At 46.2% G+C, this 23023-nt stretch overlaps 1 protein-coding gene across 1 annotated transcript; it reads right to left on the bottom strand.

Moving 5' to 3' along the window:
• Positions 1–10893: 10893 nt before the first annotated feature.
• On the bottom strand, positions 10894–11480 carry F5J12DRAFT_682254 (uncharacterized protein; the record flags this gene model as incomplete). Its single annotated transcript, XM_051740269.1, has 3 exons — positions 10894–11017; positions 11069–11176; positions 11236–11480. Coding segments are annotated over 3 exons (477 nt in total), but the record flags the coding sequence as incomplete, so codon positions are not given.
• Between the last annotated feature and the right edge of the window lie 11543 nt (positions 11481–23023).

Raw genomic sequence — 23023 nt, 5'->3', positions numbered from 1 at the left:
AGGACTGCCTATGCACCTACGTTTGTTCAACACAGCGATCCCAAGTTACGGTATTAGTCGGTATCGGGCATGATGAGCTTCGCTCATTGGGAGCCACTCGGCAACCTTCGAAAGTCTTATGAAACACTACGGCCATTTCGAACACCTTCATGAATGCTCAGTAACTCGCCGCTCTCCTGCACCTTTTGCTGAGTCCAGTGTCGTGACGGAGCTGGTGGCAACCGAATCCGGGCTCGCACTCGTGTTTTTTTTCCTCGATATGCTGAACAAGGCTGAATTGTTCGTACCTGTTTTCGTGTCAACTTTCTCACTCGTGGTGGGATACTTGAGTATGAGTTCGGTTTCTCAAGGCTGAAAGTCTTAGCCTTCGCGGGAACTACTACTGGGCACTATCGCACCACACATTCACGACATCGAACAGGTTCGCTCATTTCCAAAGCCTCCCGACGTCCGTGAACGACCGTGTAATTCCCACTCACGTCCCATACACCAAAGGTTTCCTTTTCATTTCGTGTCAGTACGGCGAAGCTTCAGAGGTCATGGATTTCGTCCTGGTGATTACCCGCGGTACTTACATCTAAATATCTTTTGTCGACTCTTCGAGGTATCTGTCACACAAGGTCACTGCGACATCGGCAATTCAAGTATCAAAGCTCTTGCAAACGCAAATCTCGCTGTTTGACCGCACGATCCACAGAGGACATACTCCTGGAAATTCACGCCTCTTAGAATCCGGATTTCGTGTGGCAGGTGAAGCCTCTATATCGTATTTTTGCAAAAGCATTTTATATCAGGGGGCGTTGAGGCTGTTCAGAAGGTCGCTGGGATATTGAGAGTCGAAGAGTGAAGGTATGGATCTGTGAATGCGAGGGAAGCGGAATAGGAAGGGGACTTCAGTGCGTCGTAATTGGAGGTACGGTCGATTGATGTAATTGAATGTTTCTCCGCTGCAGATTTTTAGGGTGAGTATGTTCCTGGGGCTCGAAAGTCGAGCGTGACGCAGTATAGGTACAGGCGATGATTTACTATTTACAAAAAAGGACATCCTCACAAGTTTACGAGGTTCTGCCTGCTTGTCACTAGCTTCCTGTGACATAGGCCGTCGCTTTGACTCCCAAGCTCATATGTTCCGTGCGCTGCCGCAGCGAAAACAAAGTATAACATAGAGCCTGAATACACGACTTGCTTAATATGTGAAAATGGGGGACAGCAGGTAAATGTGAGTGTACAGGCTACCCTTGGCCTGGTCCTTGCGCATGCAAGTTCAGTGCCTACTGGCCATCCAAGGATACCCATGGTCGGAGGATTCCATAGACGTCATGAAGAGAAGTCTACAAGAGACAAGGAAATGGGTTTGCGCTTCGCATGCACGGATGGAACACGTACTGGATCAGATGTGCGCACAGTCAAATTAAACATCAGTGGAACGTTCTTCAATTCTAGTAGGCAATACTCATGTAGCGAGTTATACAATGAGATCAACCATCGGCCATTTGGTAGACGCGCAGCATCGAACTTCGACAATGTCACTTGCAAAGCGGGTCGGCCCTCGAGTCTTCGAGCGCGAAGCCATTCCACGAACCTAATTCCGGGATGGTTGTGGTCGACCATTTCGAGGGACAAGTGCTCGAGGTGCGTCCAGCGGTCTGCAATGGACAGAGTGCCACCTTCCTGTTCCGCTAAGCAAAAGGCCTGGAATGCAGGCACGTTCACTTCTATATGATGTACACCAGGAAACGTCGCACAGACAGCTGCAGCGTCGCCAATGTCCGCACCGTTAAGAGAGCTCCTAGGATGCCGAAGGCAGAGATGCTGAACGTTTGGGAACTTATCCGAAAGGTCCGTGAATATTCCCGACCATCTGGTGGTGAGCTGCAGAGGCGAGTAGGCGAAATAACCGAGGTTTGGGGCCACAATGGCCGCCAAAAATGACTGGGGATCCTCGAGCATGACCGTCAGAGACTCGAGAAGTGGCAAGTGGATACTGTCAAGAGGTAGGGCTCCACAGCTTGATCCAGTCATTGTGAGCATTCGAAGTGACATTATCGATGGCAAAGGTGCTGTCAATGGAGAACACCGCAGCCTAAGGGATTTGAGGCTAGCAGCAACCGAGAAGTTATCAAGTCCGATGTTATTCCCAAGGTCCAAATATTCAAGTGCATGAGCATTTCGCGAATGCAAAAATGGTGGATAGTCCAATTTTTGTGTCACATATATGGAGACATGTTTCAAAGAGGGAAACATCACGTTCCAAACGCTTTTGATGATGCCTTGTTCCACGTCTTTGTTGTTATTCTGAATTATGAGGCTACGCCAGCGGTATCCACAAGAGATAACGAGACCAAGAAGTTCAAAGAACTTCGGCAATTGGTCCCGGGAAAGCCACCACCGTATTTGGATGTTGAGTGGACATTCACGACTTCTCTTCACGTACACTCTCATGAGAGAGGGAGACCATGAGGGACATATCGCAATAGTGGTCCAGAAACCTGGACACGTCAAAATCACGTCTCTCCAACGACGTGACACACTAGCCAACCGCCTCTTGGCGCGTAGTGGGGCACCATCCAGGAGACCATATTCATCGTCTGCCAAATGGATTATCTGGTAAAGAACTGTGATAGGAAGACGGTTAATAGAGGGTTTGGTAACGTGCTTGAGAAGTTGGTCGATCCTGTTCCTCTGCACCTGAACAGCAGTGCGAACGTTTCGAAGGCGTTCGAACAGTTGCCGTTCTTGCTCTTCCAACAGTGTCAGTTCGGCTCGGGCTTCAGCAAGATCATCCATGGATGCGTCACTGTGATAGTAATTACTGTCAGTGTTATCTACGGGAAGTTCAAAGGATGATGAGACCTGAAGCTGAAAACTGAAGTAAAGCGCGTGATTCGAGTGACTGACGAAGGAGGCAGTGCGCCACGCCCATGATGGAGGGCCGGTTCGCTTACTGTCGATTCTTACGTTTGCTACCGACAGTCACGTGGCGCTACAAGTTCTTTTGGTCTCGTAGCCCATGGCCCAGGAAATCCTATTCCTGGTGAGGGACCTCAAGATTGCACATGCGAGGTCACTGGGACTGCCTGGTGGTTCATTGTCAACCACTCTGATGCATCCCAACACTTTTCGACCGTGGTCATAGTACGTACGTCATACATACGTGCTCCGGTAGACACTAACGGTTTCAATACCATTTTTCTATTCCCTACACTTCAGCTCAAGGCGTCCCGCGTTGAGGCAATAGGGCTGAAAACGACCTGCGTATAACGTGAACCACGTTCAAGTCCTAGCTGCCGATTACGTCAGTGCTATATGGCTGTGGTGCACACTCATTTATCAGACGCTACCTTGACGCTAAGCTTTAAAGAAAAATCTTGTCGTCTGAGATTATACAGTTGGAAGGTGACCCAACTGGGTATTTCGTCGGCACAATGTTACTTGTTTTGAGCACCAGCTGTTACAATATAAGTAGGTATCTTCCACGATGCGTCAAACGTCGTGGCCCTCGTTGCCTTATGTGATTTCAGAATGCTAGGAGGACGGCATCCTTCAAAAGTCTTACGAAATACTACGACCATTCGAACACTTTCATAACTGCTTAAGACACCGATTTAACTTTGCTATCGTACACACGAGACACATGCGGGCGACGCTGTCTTTTCAATTCTACCCTGTTACGGTGAGGACATCCTTGCCGACCCGCATCTTCGACCCTTCCAGGGGTCTACCATGTTGCTCAATCGGAATCACGGTCAGGCCAGGTCGGAAGATGACGCGGTGGGTAGATCCTCCGAAGTGGAACTTGCCCAACTTAATACCTTTCTCGAACCTCCGATCCTGCCGAACAACCATGTTGCAGGTAGACACCTCACCCAAGCCAACACCCACGAAGCACATTAGGCCAACGGGCTCCTCATCAATGCACGTGTGGATGTGTTCGAGACAAAGTCCTGCGAACGGGAAACGACGTCCTGATCCCTTTTTGTTATCGTCCAAGCAAGCAGCATAGTAGGTTGGATGTAGATTAGCGTGCGCCGCGCCCGAAATAAGGCGTATCTCCACGACAGTGACTTTCACAGGGTTGCGCCAGCGGTGATAGTCAAGAGATCCAAGCATAGCCTGTAATAGAGTCCCCCCCACAACTTGAAACTGATCTGCAAGCATGTGGCTGAATGGGTAAGCACGTTCCCTTTGGAGGCGACGACGAAGTCGCTCTACACTCATCTTCCCCTATGCGATCATATCTACGAGCATCGTGATCGTGCTCCTTGCCTCTGGCCTGGATGTTCCAAGGTATTGCATTGGGGAAACGTCGTCCGTCACATTATAGAACGTCTTCTTCGTGTGAAGATACAATGCAAATATTGCGTAAAAACGTACAAAAGAAATGGGAATTTCAGAGCCCACACGAATGGTTGTGTTGAGGTGATCTTTTCACATGTTCATTTGAGGAATTGTCAAATTGATCTCCTCCGGATTGACACAGCAACTTAACGCAAAGTCAGCGGAAGGTGCCTACATGCCTCACACATGTGAGGTCAATTCGACGAGGAAGTGGACGGTCGCAAGGTCGCACTTTGTTGGCGGTAGACTACTTGGTTAGTGATGACACAGTTTATACTACAAACCCTTTCCAAGCCCTTGTCATGTGTATACCACCGTGTGTTAAGACGGGAATCACCTAGATCCGCCTTCACCAAAGAGTATGGATTATAATCTGCGCGATTAGGGAACGACGAAACACCCATCCATGAGGAAAGGGTACGAACACACGTATGTGGTTACAGAATTCGTGATCATCGAGCGAGGACCTAGGACGCACAGCTCCCACACCAGTACCAAAGAAACACGTTCGCATCACAGAAATCAGGAATATACCATCCATTTGCGCCCCATGACTGCACGTCAGTGCCTCCAGACTAATACTTAGAGACATAATTAACTGACCATTGTATAGGCGATATAAGTACTTGGCGAGTTTACATATCTGTATCGGATAACTTCGACCCGACATCAAACGCGCAGTCCCGTGTTAATGAAAGCTGTCCAAATGATGAAAGGTCGAGGATTATGAGTCTCCGACTGATTTGCGGATGGCCCCACGTACCAAGTGGTACTCCCAGATTGGAGATATCCAGACGGTACAGGAAACAGCACGGTTCAAGCACGGCTTTACTATTCCCTATTCCCAGCACACCTCCCCTCGGGTGAACAGTCCCTTAGTTTCTTCTGGTTACGAGAGAACGATAACAGGGAACGAATGCGGCAGCAATCCTTCTGCGCGGGAGAACTGGTGAATCATGAAGTATGTCTGGGCTAGCCAGAATGCATCGTTCCGATCGTCTGTATTTCGGATTGGGCAATTAAGCAGAAGAAGATTCAATTTGAAGTACTCGTCCTCGAGGATTTCGTCGCCCCAGAACGAGGCCGTCCCGTACGGATGCTGCATCAATGCGTCGTTCTTCCACAGCCTCATCCCGTCGACCATTCCCCATTCGCCATCTTCAGATTCTCCTCCCAATTCTGAGTCGTGAAAGACATCCGCCGTGTGATTTGCGAGTGGATGACGACTGATGCTGCGTTGGGCAGGCCGATGATGCCTCAGGGACGATCTTGGAGAGTTATGAAGCCTAGAGCAATTCAGGTCCAAAGCATATGGATAGGCATTGCTCATTTCGTCGGTGAGAGCTCACTATGGGCTGTAGGCCTAGGGAGAAAGACGAGCCGATCGAGCTTCGGTTCTGGGCCACCGAAGGTAAGTGCGGGACTGCGAAGACAACAACTTGATTACTAGGCAACGAACGACAATCTATGATTAATATTGCTGATTCATGCTGGTGTGCTTCAGTTCCCCATCACATGTACTTGCAACATCTGAACTTTCATGCAAGCTGTGGTAGACTTCAAGGTGAAGGTTAGTGGCCACAGACCCTGGTATCTCTCTTGTCATCGGCACCCAACCCATCACCTATTGGTCGGTCACCAATGAGATGGTGGTGGACGCTGCTCTGATATGATGCCGACGTACCTGCGATGCCCTGTTGAACGCAGTACTTGATAGTTCCTTTTTAAGCTTCTCACGCACCAGAAGTGTGTCAAGCAAAGTCTGTCGATGTTCATTATCGGTATGATGATGATACAGGCCTGAAAAAGAAACTCACGTTGGAGTAGATTCGACCAACTGGAACGCCGAACATGCCATAGAAGTTTGCATTTGGAAGCAGCAGGAAAGTGATCAACTCGCCCAAGGAGAATATAATTGCAAACAAGCCGGTTTGGATAGCCCCGCGTATCAAACGCCTGAGCACGCTGTCCGTCGTGGGCAAACCCGTCTTCGCACGAGCGAGAATAATAGATAATGTAACTAGGAGGTGTGACAAAAATTGGTGGCAAAGTCATGGGACGGGACACAGATGCTGACCGGTTAAGAATGTGTCCACGATCACTTGCATCACAATCCAGGCTGTCGCAAGGCCATTGATACGTGGCATATCAGCAAGTCTGAGGAAAAATAACCGTGTCAATATCATTCTGCACGGCAATCGGAACAAGAACAACCTACACATGGATGAACCATGCTTCGATACCACAAGCTATTCCAAGACCAAATGTGGGGAGAGCCATCGTGATGACAATACTGTACATTACTTTGTTGTGGGTAAGGCGGTATATCCTGTGCCAACGACTGTAAGCAGCTTGGCAACGCTGTTGTGGACACATACCGGTCACCGAGAAATGTTTGCGTTACAAGTGCAGCAGCAGTAGTGCCGATGGGTGTGAAGGGATATGGCCACACATAGTCTTAAGAAATCAGTCAGTCAATGTAATGGAAGAGCGGGTGACAACTCCCCACACTGCAATGCGGTTGGATTTGTGTAGTTCGCAACCCTAACAGGAGATTTGATACCCCTTGAAGCATGAGAGGGCCCAGACGCACATGTACACCCAAACCATATAGATTAACCTGAAGAACACTGTGAGGATGCTTACTGACGCAGCCCCTACCACATGAGACTTACGCTATACTATGAACTGTGTCAAGGACGAGCAAGAATGCCACCACACATCTGCGAATAGGACGTGAGCAAGAGCAGCATAGCAGCGGGGAATGACAGAGACTTCACGGCAAGTCGATCGTTGAAATCTATGGGTAAGATATGGGTGATGGGAACGCCTGTAACAGGAATTGCACTCACCCGCTCGGTAATATGACGCGAATTGGTATGTGACGATCCCATACAAATAGGTATTGACTTCAGTGGTGGGCGGTCAGCATTGCAGTAGGTATTACAAATAGAAACATAGTACGCACAAAGAATCCCTATTAGAAGAGGACCTGATTGTGTCAGCTTGATCAGCTCGAAAAGCTAAACAGGATAGCCTACCTAGAATCTGGTCATGTGGGCCCATGGGGGAAGACTGAGAAACAACGAACTTGAGCCTAGCGAAGAACCTCTGTGTCTGGCCTACTATATTCTGCCTCATCTGCGAAACAGCTACGCGACGCGGCTGTTAACAGCTCTTCCGCACTTGAGCGAGCTCTCTCATTGGCCAACAAGTGTCTTAGCGAGTCTTACGAAAAGTCACTTCCAAACGGAGGCAGGTATAACCTGCTCACTCCCTCGGGTAGTTTTGCAGATGACTGCTCAACAACCCTAGGCACTGTAAACTTTTTTTCTTCACTGATGCGGACTTCCAGCTGTCATACAAACCCCTCGTGAGGCTAACCTAGGCTAACCAATAGGGCCGCTCAAAGTTAAATGTGGAAAAAACACGTGAGCAAACTCAAGTGCGGTTGAGTTGTGAGTTTGTGGGCCAATATTAAATCCCCGACTGGATATTCAAACTCCGCAGAAAAAGCGCGTGACCCGGAAACGGTAGATGTGTAGATGATGCTATTAACGCTCCGATTTAAAAGTGAAACTCCGCTGAAAAGCGTGCATGCTTATCAATAGAGAGATCTAGCAAGTGATAACCACCTACCAACACCATGCCTAGGGTTACTGAGTGCCAGGAACTCCTAGCCATCCTTCAACAAGCCAGGGAACATTTTGGTCTGCTACAGTACTTAGATATACTACATGTAGCACTGCAGGAGGCTGAGGCTACTGACTCTGATAACTCAAGTGAAGGCCTACCCCAATCTGACAACACCATGACAACCCAATCTTCTGATGTTCCCTCTTCCCCATCTTCTGGTGCTGCAACTTCTGACTCCTCATCCTCATCCTCTGGCTTGATGGAGCAGTTGTTATTCAGTACTGCTGCTTTCTCTGGCTTCCAGGATGCTATTGCTGCACTCCAGGATGAAGTTGAAAAAACATGTGTTCTCAACAATCAACCAAGACCAAGCCACTCTCCCCAGCTCCACCTCCTCAATGAGTGGAAAATTGACCACCCTCACCTCTTTCAGTGCAAACTCAGAGTCCCCCCAGCTGTTTTTTCTGCTATAGTGGACAAGATTGAGACCCACCCTATCTTCCACAGCAACTCCAATAACCCCAGCTCCCTGTCCCCATACAATTGGCAATTTTCCTTAATGCTGCTGGGCATTATGGAAATGCTGCCACCTCCTGGGATATGGCAGAGTGGGCTGGTGTATCTGTTGGGACTGTCCACAATTGTTACAAGAGGGTGATGGTTGCCATTCTGCACCATCATGATGAGGTGATTCACTTTAACCCTGAGGAACCACAGGACAGGAGGGAAAAGGACAGGGCAAAGAGATATGTGGAGGAGAGAACATGTCCTCAATGGAAGGGGGGATTTTTATGTGTGGATGGAACACCCTTCAATCTATTTCAGAAGCCTGGGTTGCATGGGGAGGGATTTTTTGACAGGAAATCCAATTATTCACTTTCCAACCAGGTGAGCACTCACAATTTGGTGATTACATGTATTCACTCACCTGCATTTAAGATCATCATCTTCCCCCACAATCTTCGCATTGTGGATTATGTCATTGGTGTTCCAGGTAGCCTCCATGATGCCAGTGCCTTCCAACACACTCAATGTGCCCAGTCACCTGAAAGGTTTTTTGGTGAGAATGAATGGCTCTGGGCTGACTCTGCATATGGATGCCAGAAGTGGTGTATTGTTCCATTCAAAAGACCTGCTTCAGGTCAGTTGACTAGGGTGCAGAAGACATTCAATTATCATCTGTCTAAAGTATGTAACAGCTCTTTTTACATATTTAGTCCATACTCATCTGTCATGGCAAGATACATGTTTGATCTGAACATCTTTATGGCTCCCTTAAAGGGTGCTTCCAATCCCTATTAGAGCTTCGAATCCAAATACAGACTCCAGAAGACTTGGAGTATTGTAATGCATGGGTGTGAAGTTGTCTGGTTCTCCATAACATGATCATAGAAATTGAGGAGGACCTTGGTTTGGCATCATCAGCTGAAGAGTTTGCTGGGGCATTTCCTCCCTCTGATGATGATGAGGAAGGTGAGGATGCAGGTGAGGATGCAGGTGGTCAGGGAAACTACATTGGATCAGAGGGGCAAATATTTAGGGATGCACTTCTTATCAAGTTACTTCAGCACTTAGAGGTGTAACACATTCTTGAGCATGTAAATATATTTTGTTTTTACTTTACTTTGTTCTGGTGCTCTGGGACTTTGTTCTGGGCAAGTATGACACAGACAGGTTCACAAAATTCATTCATATTTAGTATATACCATGGTCTACATTGTATATACTAGGGGGGGGGAGGCAACTGTATATAGGGGGGGGGAATGCTAGGATGCTAGATGATTATGAGAAAATGACCATGTACTGTATTCAGAAGGTGAGGTGAATATTCTGACTATCAGATGAAGTACCTTGGTCCTCACCACCTGCAATGCCTTTCTGCAATGCAAGATTCTGAACATGCAGCTGCTCCAGCTGAACTGCAAGTTTCATCTTCTCAACCTCCTGAGCTGCCATTGCTTGCTCATGCACATGTAGCTCATGTTGCATTTGCAACCAGTGCTTGTGATCCTCCACATGAGCAGACTTCCTCTCCTTCACCTTCCAGTAGTCAAAGTCCATTCAGGAGTGCTTGTGCTCCAACTGATCTTGCTGTGCCTGTTGAAATTGCTGAATAAATGACATTGATGTTGAAGTGAGGCTCACTGAGAGCTGGTCAGCAGGGGCCTCACACCCATGCTTATGGGACAGCTTGGATGATAACAGCTTGCAGTCACTATCATCAGATGGCACAGTGGAGGACGAAGACATATGAAGCCCCAAAAAAAGATTTGATGATGACATGTCCGAGTCAGATGACTTGTCCATGTTCAGAGTGGAAGCCAACCTGGGTTTCAGAAGAGGGGAGTTGTGCTCGAGAGATGGGTGTGTTGGCTGAATTTTTGGGTGGTGGGACATGAAGGGGGTGGGGTCATCATTCAGACTGATGGGATCCCCCTTGTCAGTGATGAGAGTGGGGGGAGATGGAATGCCAAGCAATGGACATTTAATTCCAAACAGCAGGGGTGATGGGAGAGCAAACAATGAAAGATCCCCCCTGTCAGAGATGAAAGGGGGGACAGATGGAATGCTGAGTTGGTTTCTGAATAGGGGGGGTGAAGGGATGGTGAGCAATGGCTGTTCAGATCCAAATGGGGGGGTGGCATGCAATGATGAATCAGAAAGGATTGGGGGAGGAGATGGGACAGCAGGTGACAACTGTTGATTGAATGAGGGGAATGATAACAGATGTGAAACAGCAGAGGAAGGTGATGGGATGGGAGGCTTGCCAACATAGTCTACAGTCATTGCCAGAGAATCATCTGCAAAGATTAAGTTAGAACTCTCCCCTATTTTGCCCTCTTCCAATTCCAATGGTACTGGAGAGCCAGGTACAGGAAGGCCATCTGAAATGGCATGAGGGTTTGACTGCAATTTGAAGAGCCTGACTGCATGAGTGGTGAAATTTTGGCCACTATCAGCACCACTCCACATGCTGTTGTATGCAGGGTTCATGTGCCACCAGCCATGCAGGTCTCCCCACCATGGGAATTCCTTCTGAATACTGTCTGGAAATGATCAGTACACTGATAGCAGGTGATAAAGGTGTGGTGACATACCTATAATATTTTTCATGCTTGTGTTGCTTGCAAGATCATTGTAAGTCCATCCAGCACCTGTCTGCCCAAGCAACACAATATATTTCCAATATTTCTGCTTCAAGCTGCAAACTTTGTAAGTGAAAACAGAAAAAAAAAGGGGGGAGGGAGGGGAGAAATGTACACATCAAGACAACTTTGAATCAGACCAGTGAATATACCCAGATTGTCCTGAGCAAGGGCACAGATCTTGACAGACTCATCACCCACTGAAAAAATTACCTTTGCAATCTCCACATATATGTCATTCTTCCTGTGGCACAACTGCTGCTTACTTCTACCTTCCTCCCAAGCATACTGCGTAGAATCAGAAAAGAGCTTCTTGCAAGCTGCTTTGTGAGTTTTACACCATTCAATAAGGCAATCAGTTCATGCAGCATGTGCCTTTTCCCACTGAATTCAAATGTTTGGCTGCTTCACAACTGATCTGGTGGAATGCAATGATGGGAGACCAGGAGAGCTTGGCCTGGTTGCTGGGGCCATCACTGCATCGAGTGAGCAGTGAGAAGTTCAAAGCTTACAAAACTCAGCCAAAGTTCAATCGGAGTTTCAACCTCCGGGTTCTCGGCCAGAAACTCACCGAAAAACATGTGAGAAACACATGAACCTCCTCAGACTTTGAGTGGCCCTAATCTCACTTGGAGTTTATGATGGCATACTGAAAAAATCTGTACTCTAAGTGTGAGATTGACATATTGTATTACATATAACAGGGTACTATATAGTGGAAAATTCACTGTGTGATACAGTCTTTTATTGCGCAGAGGAATGGGAGAATCGAAGAGCAATAAGGCACAAACACTTGCCTTGTGTTAGAATGGTAGTAGATTTGAATATAAGCAACTTTGTAGTTGAGGGGCTCAGTTGTTGAATAGACAAGTGAAGAACAAATGTGGAATTCAATAGGGACTAAGGGAGAAAGTCCCGAGTTTATATACATGAGTAGGTACGCACGGACCAGTAGCATAAAAGGAAATTACTACTCAGTATAGTAAAGAATAGCATAGAAGGTCATGGAATATGACGTATAATATGACGTCAATATGACATCATTGTGGAGCTGATTGCTAAGGAATGTCATGTGATGAATATCGTGTTGATACACGTGTTATTCTGGATCAGTCTAGATGTTGGAACATATAGTAATATTACCAACACTCCCCCTCGCTCTAGAATGGGAGTGTAACAAGTCCCATCGATGAGTGATTTGTTTCAAATTTTTGCCACATCAAAGATTTTGTAAGACCATCTGCTTTTTGTTTGTCAGTTTGAACATATTCAATACTGAACAGACTATCTTGAACACATTCGTGAACGAAGTGTCATTGGACATCAATATGTTTTGATTGACTGTCTGATACAGGATTTTTGGCAATGAAGCGAGCTCCCATATTATCACAGTAGAGAATAGTTTTCTCGGTCTTAAGTTGAAGTTCATCAAATAGCATTGAAAGCCATTTGATTTGACATGCAGCATCACAGAGAGCCATATATTTGGCTTCTGTAGAGGAGAGGGTGATAGTCTTCTGTTTTCTTGAATGCCAAGAAATGAGGGATGTTCCGAGGAACATAGTGTAACTGGTAGTGGAATGATGTGTGTCTTTGTTAGCAGCCCAATCAGAATCTGCAAAGCCATAGATTTGAGATTCAAGTCCTGAATAGTATAAAGCCAATTTTGGAGTAGATGCAATATAGCAAACTATATGCAAGGCTTTATTTTGGTGATCTTCGGTTGGATTCACCATATATTGCGACATGTGAATAACTGCATAAGCAATATCAGGATGAGTACCAAGGGCCATATAAAGTAGGGACCCAATAATAGATTGGTATTGCGACCAAAGAGAAGATGTGGCTTGATAATCCGATGGTGCTTTTTCTGGTTGATATCCCGATGGTAATGGAGTGCAAACATTTCGAGCAGTCTCCATATTAAATCATTTGATATACTTCTTTCTTTGACCTATCTTGGTGAATTTGAATGCCAAGATATTCCTTGACTTCACCAAGATCTTGGGATTCCCATTTCTTCATGAATTGTTCTTTCTTGGCTTTAAGAAGACGTTTGTCCAATCCTAGAAAGAGTCCATCGTCAACATAAACAAGGAAAATGACAATTCCTGCTTTGGAAATATGGATATAGATCCCAGCATCCACTTTTGAATGAATATAGCCCATTGTGAGTAAAGATTGATGAAGGGCTTTATTCCATGCCAATGCTGCTTGCTTTAAGCCATAAAGGGCTCTAAGCAACCGGTAAACCTTGTGTTCTTGACCCGAAACTTTGAAACCTTCTGGTTGCTCCATATAAATTTCTTCATCTAGATTGCCATAAAGAAAGGCAGTTTTGACATCCAGGGCTTCTGTATCCCAATTTCTTTGGGCAGCAAATGCAAGTAAGATCCGAACAGTTTCAAATCGAGCCACTGGAGAGAAGGTGTCTTCAAAGTCAGTACCAAATTCTTGTGTGAAGCCTTTAGCCACAAGATGAGCTTTGTAATGACCATCGCTTTTGATAGTGAAAACCCATCAACACTTTACAGGTTTCCGATCTCTAGGAGGATCCACCAAGGTCCATACTTGTCTTTCTTCAATAGACTTTAATTCATCCTTCATAGCATCAAACCACTTCTTTTGCAAATCAGGAGATAATTTTAGCACATCTTTATAATGTTCCGGTGATTCTTTAATCTGGGCAGCCAATGCAAACTCGAAAGGATGCATTTCTAACTGTTGGTCTGGCATGCCTTTCAGAGAATCAGGAGTATCCAGAACAGGAGTAAGTGGAGATCCAGGAGATGGAGGAGTAGTTCCTTGTGGATGTTCAGTCCACTGACGAGGAACTTCAGGAGGAATCATTGCAGGAGGTAACCTCGGAGAAGGAGGTCTGTGTTCTTCTGCATATCTCTGAATATCTTCTCTGGAATTGCAAGCATGTTACTCAGCATTACAAATCCATTGTTGTGCTTGATCCCAATTTCTTTGAATATCTTGTTCAATATCAACTGGAGGTCTATCCCCATAGATATTTCCAGGATGAGATACTGGAATAAATTGATGCTTTGGACGAGGTTCTCTGTCATCGGCAGGTTGAGCTCTGTGAACATTACACAAGTCTCCTTGAATAAATTCAGGTTGATGAGGATGTCTTAGATGATGAGGGTCAACTGGTGGTACAGCAGCAGGTGCTCTTCTTGGTTGTTGATGAGCTCTAGGCTGGTCCGCAGCTCTCTGCTGTGGGTTTTGTGATTGAGGTGGAGTATTAGGACAAGGTGGTTGGCAGTGATGAGGCGCTGGTTGGATCTGATCAGGATCCGGTAAAGAATGTAGGCTTTCAGAGTTGGAAGAAATTGATTCATGGTCGTCTTTGGTATTGGGGTCAAAGGTTTCAGATTTTGAATCAGAGCAAAAAGGAAAAGAGTCTTCTACGAATTTTGCAGTTTGGGAAAGAATTATCTTTTGTCCATGAAGGAACCGATATCCTTTTGTATTAGGCTTGTAGCCTAAGAAAATCATTTCGACTGCATGAGGTTCCAATTTATCTTTTCTTTGTTCTTTAGGAACCCATACAAAGGCTTTGCAGCCAAAGGTGCGAAAATAGGAGATATCTGGGATTTTTCCTAAAAAGAGTTCCACCGGAGTCTTAAAAAGAATCCTTTTAAGAGGAGTTCTGTTGTACACATGAAGTGCACAATCAAAAGCGAAATTCCAGAAGTGTTTCGGAACACAAGCATGATGTCGAATGGTCCCAGCTTTTTCGGAAATGGTCCAATTAAAGCATTCTGCATGACCATTTTGTTGTGGTTGGTCAGCAATGGATAGATAATGGGTTATTCCGTGCAAAGAAAGGAGCGCTTTGAAAGTGGTACCCATGAATTCTCCCCCACGATCTGAACAGAGCGCAAGAAGATGATGTCCAGTAGTATTTTGTACAGACACCATCCAATTGGCAAAAGCAGTATAGGTGTCGGATTTGTGATGAAGGTAGAGACAGAATCCATAGGATGAATAATCATCCAAGAGGGTAAGAATATATTTGGACCGAAAATAAGATTTGACAGGTAATTCAAGAAGGTCAGCATGGACCAACTCGAGAGGTTTAGTTGCTCGTTTCCATGATGGTTTAAAAGCTTCAGAGGAAAGTTTGCCTTGTGCGCAACCTTTACAAGAGGAAGTCTCCCCCTGTATTTGTATATCTTGTTTAAGACCTAATCATCGAATATGTCTGAGAACTGCTTGAGCAGGGTGACACATGCGATTATGCCAAAGAGACTCTTGAGATTCCTTGACCAGAGGGCAAAGGACCCCATAGGCAGTGGTAGGTGGAAGCAGTATGCCCACAAACCAGTGAAGAGGTGAAGTCAGAGAAGCTACTTTTGCTTCAAGGATAATCCAGCCATCTGGTGCTCTGATAGTCTCACTATTCAGCGTCGCTGTGCTCCTATACCCGTTATTGAGGAGCGCATTTCATGAACATAGTTGCTTTGAAAACAAAGGACTGTAAACAACATTATGTAGTGGTAGGTTACTGCCATTTTCCAGGCAAATAACCACTGTTCCTTGACCAAGAAGTTGGACCTTTTTAATGCCTGCAGTAGAGGCCAAAGGTGGATTTTTAAATTCTCGATAAGTCAAGAAATCAGTTTTAAAAGGAGTCACATGATGTGATGCTCCAGAATCCAACATCCATAAAGACTCACCCTTTGGTAGGTTCTTTTTAAGATTTGCATATGACATTGATACACCCAAAGGGTAACAGTCATAAGAATCGAAGGCATGACCATTGAATTGCATGGGTAAATACCCAGATGCAGATTCATTAGGATCATACTCGATGTCTGGATTATGCTTTATATGGAAATTTTTACATACAGGATTCTCTGGCACAGATTTGTGAAATTGAAATAAAGACATTGGGTGATTCTTTAATATGGATTTTTGGAGAGATCCTCCTCCTGAACAATTCTATCCTCGAAGTTGAGGGGCAGACTGATCAACAATCCGTTGGTTCAGTGGAGCCGAATTGCCATGGTCCTTAACATTCCAATTCTCCACCAAGTTCTTGCCAGCCAAAACGGAATTTCCCACTCGTACTGAGGGTTCGAGGGAACCACTCTGACATGTCCCGTCCTGCTCAGCAGGGGGAAGGGAAATCTTCCTCGGATGAGAGTCCGAGTACTTCCATTGCTCCGGTTCCTGAAGGGAAACCTCCAGCAGGTTGCAAGTTGTGGCTGTTTGGTGACAAATAGAACATTGGCAGATATTAGAGCCGGGAATGTTAACATGAATCTTGACTGACTCAACTTGATCTGGTTGGAAATTTTGAATTTCCTCCAGATACCAAGGAGCAAGATTTCCTGTTGTGACATCAACTGGATAATTGGGGGAATCCCCAACTGTTTCCATCACCATAGTAAGATCTTGGCGGGAAAAATCAGGATCATACATCTTGGTATCAGTAATGATATGTTGTCCGAGGTATGTATTAAGGTCATTAGAATAAACTCGTTTGACCGGAGTAGGATCCAGGAGAGAATATTCAGGAGTAGGTTTCTGGGAAGGAATATTAATAGCCATAATATCAAAAGTGGCTGCAGCATTCTCGAAGGATTCTTGATCTGGGTATACATCCCAAGATTGCGAATTAGGATCATAGGAACCTTCTGGAAGTTCCTCAATATAGGCAGCATCAATTGCTTCTGCACCTTCTACTTCGAGATTATTGGCTTGGGCCTTGCCCTTGCCATGATGTCTGTTCTGGCCTCAGCCACGAGAACCAGAACCTTGCTGCTGTTGTGGTTGTGAATAGGGAGTGTAACCTCCATGTCCACGTCCACGATTTCTGCAACCTCTTCTGCGACCTCCACAATAACTGCGAAAGGATCCTGATCCAGATCCAGATTGATGATCAGAAGTATTATGACCTCCTCTGCATATTTGGCAAAGAGGTGGCTTATTCATTCATGCCAGAAGAGAATTTGATTCTTGTTTAATCTGGGTAGAAGAAGATCCAGATTTATCCTGTTGTGGAAGCATAGTTTTGCCCAATTTATGGGCCCAGACTTCTTTCATGCGAGGTATGACTGTATCAGGAGAAAGTTGATCAGCAGCAATAGAAGATAGTATATTGACAGGTGCCTGTTCCCAGGCTTGAGTCATAGAATGAACCAGGATGAGCGCTTTTATTTTGGCATTAAGAGTAATGCCTTGCATGCTAATGGCTGCAAGAAGCATATTGATCTCAGCGATTTTTGCCATTATATCATCCTTGGGTTTGATTTGAATATGGATAAGGCATTGGAATTCCATAAAGGTCGTCATCACCAAAGGAGTTCCGTATGAGTTATTTAAGGCAGTCCACCTTTCGTGGGATGTTGCCAACCCATCAATAGACATTGCAATCATAGGATCGCAATAGAGAGTAAGAATGCCTTGGGCATGAGTATCAGAGGTGACCCAGGCAGCAATATCTGCAGCAGGAGCACCAGCTGCAGGTCTTGCAATTGTGCCGTCAACTATTCCCATAATTCCAAGGGTTTGCATGTAAGCCTTCATAAGAACCGACCAAGAGGCATAGTTCAAGCCGTTAAGCTTGGGAATCTGCTTTGAAAGACCTTCAGACATCTAGTGTCAAAAGTCCATAAGCAGATGTTCATATAAGAACGAGTGAGTCAGATGGATTTTAATGGATGGAGGATTTAATTCATGAATCCGATTTCTTTTGGGTCTGCGAGCAGAAGCTCTAGTGGATTGAGATGGATGGCAGTGAGGGTGTTTTCGTAGATAAGGATGAGGATTTCGCCACTTCTCCCATTTATTCTTTGGTGCCACAGTACCTTTCTCAGCAAATCTCCAAGAAGAGATGTGAGAATTATTGCGCTCTAGACTTAGAAAGTCTAGCGGAGGAAAATAGTGGTAGCTCATAAAGCTCCAGTTGCAGTCATGCAATGGTATTCCATCCGATCAAAATCCCAAGTAGGGATCAGCGCAAGAATATGGTACATTGATGGCAGGGGAGTAGCGAAAATGTATGTCCTTTACTAATACTTCAAAACAATTGTAAGATTCGTACAAAGTACAAGTATTAGTTTCCCAATGGTTTCGGCCGCTGGATATGTACAGTACGTCCGGAGAGCTTGGAAGAGGATAGCTTCTGACGTATGGAGCGAGCTTCATGAGCTTGGCTAAGAGTGGTGGTGCATATTCTGCAAGGTTGGGGTTCTGCAAGATAATCAAAAGTACCTTGGTCCATGACACGTTTGAGATCACGTAAAACCTCCTCTGATCCGGGCCAGTAAGCGAATCCTGCATCAATGGGGTTGAGACCCCATGAAAGATGCTGGTTAACAACGTTATATCGCAGGGAACTTCCCACATCTGCTTCATCCCTATACCATTGAATAAACCTAAAGAGGTCGCTATCAAAGTGGTCTCCTCTGCATCTCTGTTCTCGGAACCACCCGGGGATACAGGCAACGTTGGTGCTTCCATCAACCCAAGTTCCTCTGAAATGGAACTCAAGATGTTGGTTCCAAAGGCGGAGAGGAGGGATGATGCCATTGAAGCACAGATCGTAGAGGGGGTGGATGTTGTAGTAGATGTAAACAAATGTATTGTGGGTGACCAAAAATGCCAGAACAGTGTCGAGGGAAGGATCTTCATAGTATGCTGAGGGAAGATCGCAACTATTAAAGTTGGCAAGCACATGAGGAGTCAACGTGTGAGAAAGTTTAGGGAAGAAGTCAGTAAGATAACTGTGGAAAGCTAAATGAAGGCCGGGATAGAAGAAGGGCGATTCGAAACCAGGAAAGTGGGGCATTTGTTGCCATGCTGTTTCCACAGTGTCGACAGGAACCAAGTAGGTAGCTGGGTTCGGTTTCTTAAAGAATGCTACCAACGAAGGAACCACCTCTCACCAGCTCGCACAGCCATGTATGTATAACATCTCAATATACTCTATGATCTCCTTAACCGCATACTTCCGCCACTTTACTTCATACATCCCGTCGCAATGTTCTGCAATTTGAAGTTCAGTTCTTTTCGCAATGACCAAAGACATCTTGTAAAGACCATAGATTAGTTCCTGTAACTTTGAAAGAAAGCCACGAATGAGTTAAAGTAAATCGAACTCTGCGTTATCGTCAGGGACAACAGCGAGAACATGCTCAGGAGCAAGCAACTCGTTCAAGGCAATGACTTCCTCAGGTAGAGGAGTCAGAGCCCGATGTGGAGAAGGCAGATCACACGCTTCAACCTCATCATAGGGTGGAACAGGATCTAAGTCAGTGTCGTGGTCGATGTCAGGAAGATGGAAGTGCAAATAATGCGGGGGTGGAGTTGGAGGACAAAGAATGAGTCGCTGAAGGAGCGCTCTGTGAAGAATTTGCTCTTGAAGCAGCATCTGTTGCCTTCACCACCAAGCAGAGAGACCTAGAAAAGACAGCCAAAAGGCTACCGAGCGGATAAAAAGCTCGCATAGATAAATCGGATCATAACCACCATAATGAAGTAAAAGAACTGCCTGGTTAAGCCCAGCAGCAAGCAACACAGTGAAGACTACTACTACCATTCCTAGCACATCTAGGCCTACCACATCCATTGTGATTTGCCCGTCAGCAGTGATCACTCGATGCAAATGGGTAAATAGCTAACTGCCTAGAAAGCGGGGCTCATAACCTATTGCGCAGAGGAACAGGAGAATCGAAGAGCAATAAGGCACAAACACTTGCCTTGTGTTAGAACGGTAGTAGATTTGAATATAAGCAACTTTGTAGTTGAGGGGCTCAGTTGTTGAATAGACAAGTGAAGAACAAATGTGGAATTCAATAGGGACTAAGGGAGAAAGTCCCGAGTTTATATACATGAGTAGGTATGCACGGACCAGTAGCGTAAAAGGAAATTACTACTCAGTATAGTAAAGAATAGCATAGAAGGTCATGGAATATGACGTATAATATGACGTCAATATGACATCATTGTGGAGCTGATTGCTAAGGAATGTCATGTGATGAATATCATGTTGATACACATGTTATTCTGGATCAGTCTAGACGTCGGAACATATAGTAATATTACCAACATCTTTGAGCCCGAGTTAGTCGGAAACCCCTCAAGCTAGTATACAGAGAATATGTTTTCTGATTCATAGTTTCAATCCTACCATTAATGATATCCCTGCGATTCGAGATCAGGTAAGTCAGAGCGGAGGATGAGGCAGCGGGAAGATCCTTCGAAGTGAGACTGGTCCAATTCATTTCCTTTCAACCACCCGCATTGCTGGCACCCTATACTAAGTCGAGTAAGATGCTGAAAGATGGCACTGCCGTCGTAAAGCCTGAAATGTTACATTGCATGCAAACACATCAAGACACCGATTTAACTTTGCTATCGTACACACGAGACACATGCGGGCGAAACCATCTTTTCAATTCTACCTTCTTACGGTGAGGATATCTTTGCCGACTCGCACCTTCGATCCTACCAGGGGTCTACCACCTTGATCAATCGGCGTCACAGTCACGCCAGGTCGGAAGATGAGGCAGTGGGTAGATCCTCCGAAGTGGAACTGGCCCAACTCAGCACCTTTCTCGAGCCTCTGGCCCTGCCGAACAACCATGTTGCAGGTAGACACCTCACCCAAGCCAACACCCACGAAGCACATTAGGCCAACGGGCTCCTCAGCTTGGATGAAGATCAATGCACGTGTGGATATGTTCGAGACAAAGTCCTGAGAACGGGAAACGACGTCCTGATCCGTTGTGTTATTATCCAAGCAAGCAGCGTAGTAGGTTGGATGCGGGTTTGCGTGAGTCGCGCCCGAAATGAGGCGTATCTTCACGACGGTGCCTTTCACAGGGCTGCGCCAGCGGTGGTAGTCGAGAGATCCAAGCATAGCCTGTAACAGAGTCCCACCCACGAACTGATCAGTGAGCGAATCATCTGCAAGCATATGGCTGAGTGAGTAAGGGGTCCTCTTGATCCAGAATTTATCTGTCTTCTGGAGGTTATTGTATAGCTTGTCGACAGTAGACGAGCATGCAGAGTTGACGATCGCTGGGTTTTCAGGAAGAACAGGGGCGCGGTGCCGGAGATGTAACTCCCTGACGAAGAGCTCGTCATAGGACTTGAAACCATAGTGAGGGGCAGTGGTATTACAAACATAAAAGCTCTCAAACGTGTCCTGCTCAGGATTTCCTCCAGCGCTCTGGACCATGGCTCTGAGCGCCGCAGTGTTGAGCCAGCCGCCCTCTTCTGCATGAATGACTCTGGCGGACGCTGGCGACATAAGATAAGCGTGCCACGCCGTGAACACCCCGTAGAATCTCTTATTGACTTCGGGATGGGTGAATGCTTCGTAGCCAGCATTGGTGTTACAGAAACGGGCGATGATACCGTAAAAGGGAACGCCAGCAACCATCGCGCTTGGGCCCGGACGATATGTAGGCGCGATTGCAAGGTTGGTGTCGATAGCCTCCATCAACTCCACGTAGTTTCTTACCTAGACTACAATAAGCGGCGTAACAGTCACAAGAGCCAGAATTACATACCCTTCTTTGCTGGTCATTCTGAGGCGGCCCAGCTTGTTCAAACATCTTATTGAAAGCAGCATAGGCAGCACCGTCTTTCTCGATGAAATCCTTGAACTCCTGCACTATGGGGTGCAGCGTGCGGACGCGGTAGACTTCTTCCTCGCCGACATCAAAGTAATAACAGTGTCGTACACGGCTTAGCTCGAAGCCCACATTGATTCTGCCAACTGCCATCTCCAGCTCTTCTCCTACCTCCGCAAATGGTTCAAAGGTATCAGGGTGACGTCCATGAATGAGGCGACTGACGTAGAGCAAGTCGTGCACGTATTCTTCAATGGCTGCCGGGTCTTCGGGTAGCCACCTACAGACAGTGGTTTCGGGCATGATCAATGCTGGCTGCAGTCAGTACGAAGGTGAGACGGAACTGCGTGTGGAAAAGAGCTTACGAATACGGCTGTCGAGATGGGGAACGAAAGTTGCAGAGACGAAAGTCTGAGGAGTGAACGTCAAACTTAAGCCCTTTTATCCGGTCCATCCAGCTATAAACATATCGGGAAGGTTGTCCTGAATAATAAGATCGCAACTTTGCTTCCGAGTCATAGGGACATCGGTCAACCCTGCACAAGCATGGATGCGACTGGCTACACTTATTGATGCGCGACCAAAGAAGGATGGTGACCATTGTGGGCGTAGCCTTCCAAACGGAATACCTGGAACGCCGAAATAGAATTCCCTGCGAGCCGAGGTAGCCATATTCGCGAGTGGATCGTCCAACAGGTTGGCATCACTGATGCTCAGGCAGATAATCGCCTATGTGAACAAGCTACCCTTCAATAAACAAGGGGTAACTCTGCTGCGGCATGGGCCTCTGGTACAGATTGGCGCTACTGATACACGATAAGAGCACCTGACTGACGGGATTCTTGTTTTTTCTCCACCTGACAGTTTCCATTGCGCAGGCACGAAATATGATCTTCTATCGCGTTCCACTCTTGATCATGAGGGTCATAGTTACCAGATATGACTTTTGGAAATGGGTAAATACCCCGTAATGGCTCTTTGATTACGGACACGTACCCTTGAGTATACCACAATTTGAGTAAGGAAGACGAAATTCATGAGGTACCAAAATAACTCGCCAAGCCCAGAATCCATATCCGACGATCAGTAGGTATTTGCGGAGCCATCACCCCCGCCTGGAGATCCGCGTGACGCTCATCTGGGCGCCAAAGGGCACAGGAATAAGGTTTTACGGTAACACGAGGTGATCGGTAAATACCGTCCAGGTTCCGTCGAACGTTCTTTCCCCAGTGCTCCGATTACATTCATAGACAATAGCTCGCCAACGTTCGCCTACACTTATATATCGCCGTCCGGGATTCA

This window comes from Pisolithus orientalis, assembly GCF_024613125.1.
Source record: "Pisolithus orientalis strain OTSU chromosome Unknown F5J12scaffold_127, whole genome shotgun sequence".
NCBI lineage: Eukaryota > Fungi > Basidiomycota > Agaricomycetes > Boletales > Pisolithaceae > Pisolithus > Pisolithus orientalis.
The sequence above is the reverse complement of the archived record's forward strand: the minus strand, read 5'-3'. Positions and strand labels throughout refer to the sequence as shown.